This window comes from Microtus ochrogaster, linkage group LG8 (genome assembly GCF_000317375.1).
Source record: "Microtus ochrogaster isolate Prairie Vole_2 linkage group LG8, MicOch1.0, whole genome shotgun sequence".
NCBI classification, from domain to species: domain Eukaryota; kingdom Metazoa; phylum Chordata; class Mammalia; order Rodentia; family Cricetidae; genus Microtus; species Microtus ochrogaster.
The window spans coordinates 263,611-269,706 of NC_022033.1; the positions used below are offsets into that span (position 1 = coordinate 263,611).

Genomic DNA, 6,096 nt, shown 5'->3' on the forward strand with positions numbered 1-6,096 from the left:
AGGGGAGGAGAAAAGGAAAATACTGGAAAGAACATCATCAATATCACTTCCAATGACTGAGAGGGGGTACCTACCTCTGTTCCAGATGGCAACTGAAATCTACAGAGAATTCCACACAGGCCTTTCAGTCACTGCTCAATCTCACCTCACAATGGAGAGCAGAGGGAGTGTGAGAAAGAGAGAGAGAGAGAGAGCACGCTCTGCTTACACATACAAAGGGGGGAAAAGCTAGTTATGGTAGTGCATAACTTTAATTCCAGCACTTGAGAAGCAGAGAGGATTCCTATGAGTTCAAGACCAACCTGGTCTATATCACAATTACCAGCGCTATGTAGTAAGACTCTCTCAAAAAGCAAAAATTGTCAGGCAGTGGTAGCACCTGCCTTTAATTCTAGCACTCTGAAAACAGACAGGCAAATCTCTGGGAGTTTGAGCCCAGCCTGGTCCACAGAGCAAGTTCCAGGACAGGTTCCAAAGCTACAGAGAAATCCTGTCTTGAGGGGGAAAAAACAAAATGCAAAAATTAAGGGCTGGAAAATGGCTCAGTAGTTAAGAGCACTTGCTGCTCTTGTAGAGAATAGAGATTCAGTTCCCAGCACCTACTTGGTGGCTCACAACTGTCTGTGAACTCCAGTTCTAGGGGCATCTGAGGCTCTCCTCATGTGGCGCATGCAGTACCTCAGAGGCCAGAGATGCAGTAAAAGTAAATAAATAAATAAATAAATCTTTGAGCTAGAAAGATGTCTCAGCGATGAAGGGCATTGGTTGCTCTTTGGGAGGACCGGGTTTTGATTCCCAGCACCCACGTGGTGACTGACAACCTTCTCTAACTCCAGTCCCAGAAGATCATCTTCTTCTGGCCTCTGTGGGAACCAGGCCCGCATATGATACAGAGACGTAAATGTGGGCAAAACACTCATACACATATTTTATTTTTATTTTATTTTTTTATTTTTATTTTTTTGGTTTTTCGAGACAGGGTTTCTCTGTGGCTTTGGAGCCTGTCCTGGAACTAACTCTTGTAGTACAGAGCTGGTCTCGAACTCACAGAGATCCGCCTGCCTCTGCCTCCCAAGTGCTGGGACTAAAGGCGTGCGCCACCATCGCCCGGCCACATATTTTATTTTAAAAAACAAAACAAAACATTCACTTGATTCTAACAGAGCTTCCAGATCTACCTTCCAATTTACAAAAGAACCATGATTGCAGAGCATGGAGCCTACAGAATTAATCTTCCTCTTTCAAGAACCTTAATGCACACTGACCATGCATGCGCACGGTGTGCGGAGATGACAACTACCTCTACAGTAAGACAGTCCTGTGAAATATTCTTCTAGATGTTGCAGGGGGAGACCACCTGTGTCCACAAACCCAGTGCAGCGGTGCACTCCTGTAATCTCAGCACTCAGAAGGCAGAGGACAGCCTTAAGTTCAAGGCCACTGAGTAAGTTCCAGGTTAGTTAGCTAGCGAACACAATGAGACCCTGTCTCAAAAATCCACAAAAGGGCTGCTCGGCAGGTAAAGGTACCTGCCACCGAGTCTGAAAGCTCGAGTTCAATCCCTGGGATGAATAATTAAGAGAGAACCAACTCATGCAAGTTGTCCTCTAACTTCCACATGTACACTGTGGTACACACACACACATGGACACACACATACACACTATATAATTTTCTAAAGCCACAAATAGAAAGAAAAAAATGTCTGCACATTTTAGATAAACATGTTAAGTACAGAATGGAGAGCATCAGTGGTGATGCACGCTTTTAATCCCAGTAAAACTATCAGCTGGAGATCTCTCATCCAGGTAAAGTGCTTACTCTGGATACCAGCTTCTGTTCTGAAGCCAAGTTCAAAAGCAGCATTTATGATAAGATCTGGTACAGGGAACAACAGCACTACTTTTATGAATTAGAGTAACAAGCAATTCACAAACCGCCTACAAATGCTGTAACTTCTCTGAGATGACTCCAAGAAGAGTGCTTGCTCCTCATCCAGAGGACCCATTTCAGTTCCCAGTACCCTGTAGGGTTGTTCTCGACTGTAACGCCACTCCAGGGGATTTGATGGACATTTTTCTAGCCTCTGGGACTCTAGTATACATATGTACACACACACACACACACACACACACACACACACACACACACACACAAACACACACAAATTCTTCTGTTTTTTGGTTTCTGAGACAGGGTTTCTCTGTGTAGCCCTGGCTTTCCTGGACCTTGCTCTGTAGACCAGACTAGACTGGCCTCGAACACACAGAGATCCGCCTGCCTCTGACTCCTTGAGTGCTGGGATTAAAGGCATGTGCCACCATTGCCTGGCAATCTTTAATTTTCTTTTTAAAAAACGAAGGCAAAACTATATTTTAGCTGACGATGGATGGGTAGCAGGAGGTGCAGTCCAATCAGTACAGGAAGGAATTCAACGACCATGTACTCAGATGTGACCATCAGTGACCTCAGACCTACACCAAGGGGTACACTAACCTGCAGAAACACCTTAGATCAAGTCAGAGGGCCTGGCTGAAGACACTCTCATCTAGCCTCCAGAGCCATAGAAGCAGGCTGGAATTCAAGCTGTCCCTGTACTGTGAATAAGGAAAATCGGGATGACAGAGACTCACACTTTATAAAGCAGGGATGTGGCCTCCAACCAGGGTGAGAACTCCCCACCAGAGTCCCTTCCTTACAGAAGGTCCAAGGGCAGAGGGACCAGTCCAGGAAAAGGCCTAGACAACATCACCAGCTTCTTAACTACTCTCACAGAAAGCCTGAGCAGAGGAGCAAAGCTGCTCTCCAAGAGAACAAAGCATCAGAAAGTAAAAACACCTGCCAGGAAGGCTTACCTTTCCGAAGAACACGCTTCTTTGCTCGAATGTCAGTTTCTAGCTCTGCTGCTCGAATGTAAATCCTGACAGACTGTGGGAGATGACGGACAGCTTGTGCCACCACAGCCTTGGCTGTGTCCCCAGGCTGCAGCCTGGCTGCTTCTAGCCATACATCTTCACTCTGGAGAAAAATAAAAAGTAAAAAACTCAGTAAGAACAGCCTAGAAACCACAAGGGAGAAGTGGGTACTACCTCTGGGGCCCCCAGATACCTAGAAGAGGGCATCAGATCCTCTGAAATGGAGTTACGGACAGTTGTGAGCAGCCATTGTAGCTTCTGGAAATCAAGCTAAGGTCCTCTAGAAGAGCAGTCAGCACTTTCAAATGCTGAGCCGTCTGCCTGTTCCAACCTCTAGGTTTCTTTTGTTATGACAAGCTACCTAGTTCTTCCCTTTCAGTGCAGCTTACCCTGCCATTATAATGGTGGGTCAGTCTCTGCTCCACACAAAATCAAGCAAGAAACTCCTTTCCCTCTACTTATAACCTTGCTCCGGCTCCATTTCTCCATATAGGTACCATGCCTGGTAGAATACAGAGGGTTTTCTGTAAAGAGCAATGTGCTATAGGCTTCACCTTGGGGCACATCTCTGTCCCTTTCATAATAAGGTTCCGAGCCACTTGTAGCTTTCCAGTGACTTCTTCCAGGCGAGCTGATGCAATCCAAGCTGGTGGATGATGAGGGTTTGTTTCTCGAACAGATTTGAGAAGTAGCCGTGCCTTCTTAATGTCACTGTAGGAATGAGAAGGCACATCAGGTCACACGACCAAAGACAGGACAAGAATCAGGGAGAAGGCACCTCTTTCATACTGCTTTCTAGCTCACCGTAAGCACTGACCTTAGTATTTGTAAAATAGTTAACACATACAGTAAATAAGTACAAATATATTTCTACATTTCTCAGAAGATCCATGTCATATTTTGACTGTATATTCTTTTTTCTAAAACTCCACAACATACTAAGCAATTCGAGTTCCCATTTCAACCTACCAATTCTGCAACATACTCACTTGATGTCCCCTCCGTGGGTTGGGATCATGGAATTTAGATCCGTCAGATAGCCTTTGGGGTCCACAACAGTTTGCCCACTCACTGAATCAGATACCTACAAGATAGGTAAAGGTGAGAATCAGTTAGACATGACCAGCAATGTCTAAAACAAAGAATGAATTACCAAGGGCCCTGGAGACCCTCCTAACAAATCTACCCAAGAAAAAAAGAGTCAGGAGGAAAATCACCTTACTGTAACTCAGACAACAGTTGGTGATTAGGAAAATGTCTTCTACAGAGAAAGTGTAGAAATCTTCTACAAGAATTGATATTGGGGGTAGGGATAGAGTTGAGGGAAAAATGGCTCCCATAGGCCTGCCCATGTGTGAATATTTGGTCCCCAGTTGGTGAAACTATTTGGAAAGAATTAGGGGATAGGACGCTCACTGGAGGTAGGCTTTGAGGTTTCAAAAGATTTGTGCCAGCCGGGCAGTGACGGCACATACCTTTAATCTTGGGAGGCAGAGGCAGGCAGATCTGTGAGTTAGAAGCCAATCTGGTCTACACAGTGAGTTCCAGGACAGCCAAAGTTACATAACAGAGAAACCCTGTCTCGGGAGGAAAAAAAAAAAACTTGTGCCATTCTCAGTGCGCCCCTCTCTCTGGGAGGTGGTTGTGGATCAAAACCTGAGCACTCAGCTGTTCCTTCACTCCACCATGGACTCTTACACTCTTGTGGAATATCACTTTAACTATGCAAATGTGCTGCATCTGTTTATGCTGCATTTGTTTAATTATGTAAAGATGTGTTGCTGTTTTACCTTGCCTGCCTAAGGCACCTGACTGGGCTAATAAAAAGCTGAACAGAGGGATATGCAGGGGTGACAGGCAGAGAAAATAAGTAGGAGAAATCTAGGTTCAAGGGAGAAGAAGAGGGGCTGGCAAGATGGCTCAGAGGTTAAGAACACTGGCTGCTCTTCCAGAGGTCCTGAGTTCAATTCCCAGCAACCACACGATGGCTCACAACCCTCTATAATGAGATCTGGTGCCCTCTCCTGGGCTACAGGCATACATCATACATGCAGGGAGAATGCTGTTAACATAATAAATAAATAAATCTTTAAACAAAAAAAAAAAAAAAAGAGGAGGAGAGAATGAGGGAGAAAGAGGGACATGCCTGGGTCCAGAAGCCAGGCAGCTGCCAGACAGAAGGACACAGAACAAACAGGAAAGTAAGATATGCAGAATGAAAGAAAGGTAAAGTCCTGAGGCAAAATGTAGATTAAAAAAAATAGATTAAAACAGAGCTAAGATAAGGCCAAGCATTCAGAACCAATAACCAGTTTCCACGTCATGATTTGAGAGCTTGTTGGTGGTCCAAAAGAAAGTGTGCTATGTACTCTGAAATCACAAACCAAATGAAATGCTTTCTTTTATAGGTTAAAGGTGACCTTGGTCATGGTCTTTTATCACATCAACAGAAAAAACAGAAAAGCAACAAAGACAGAAAGAGAACCCAGAGGTTCCAGGGAAAAATACTCAAGTGAACATATATTAAAAAAATTGTCTTTCCAATGTTGTGGAATAATATTTCTATATGCTGTGATGTGTCTTTGCCAAAGTGCCTTCTGATTGGTTTAGAGAGCAGAATGGAACAGCGGGGCAGGTTGGCAGAACTGGGGACAGAGGAGTCGCAGAAGAAGAAAGGTGGAGTCGCCAGCCAGATGCAGAGGAAGCAGATGGGCAGCACAGAGTCAAGATAACCTAGTCAAAGAACGCAGACTAAGAGACACAGGTTAATGTAAGTTATAAGAACTAGTTAGGACAAGCCTAAGTCAAGGCCAAGCTTTTATAATTCAGAAGTCTCTGTGTCATTTTTTTCCAAGCTGGCGGCCCAAAGAAAAATCCTATCTACATTCCAAAACTGACTTAAACCAAGAAATTTAAAGGTTGGTAATTACAACATTTTAATTTCAATACAGCAGTTCATTCTACTATTATAATTGTGAGTTTTTTAAACTGCCAAGATAAGCCAGGTAGCACAAGCCTATAATCCAACTACTTAGAAGGCTGAGGCAGGAAGAGGCAAAGTTCAAAGCCCACCTCGCTACACAGTGAGCTCATGGCCTTCACAACTTACTGAGTATCAATCCAACATTAAAAACTAAAAATTAGCCGGGCGGTGGTGGCGACGCCTTTAATCCCAGCACTC

At 44.3% G+C, this 6,096-nt stretch overlaps 1 protein-coding gene across 1 annotated transcript in view; it reads right to left on the reverse strand.

Annotated features, from left to right (window-relative positions):
* Prpf6 (pre-mRNA processing factor 6) overlaps positions 1-6,096 on the reverse strand; it is a 56,972-nt gene that overhangs the window by 30,300 nt on the left and 20,576 nt on the right. The window contains exons 7-9 of the mRNA XM_005362670.2: positions 3,905-3,999; positions 3,470-3,626; positions 2,856-3,018 (exon numbers count right to left, since the gene is read on the reverse strand). Coding sequence (XP_005362727.1) covers positions 2,856-3,018; positions 3,470-3,626; positions 3,905-3,999 — 415 coding nt within the window. The remainder of the gene's footprint in view (positions 1-2,855; positions 3,019-3,469; positions 3,627-3,904; positions 4,000-6,096) is intronic.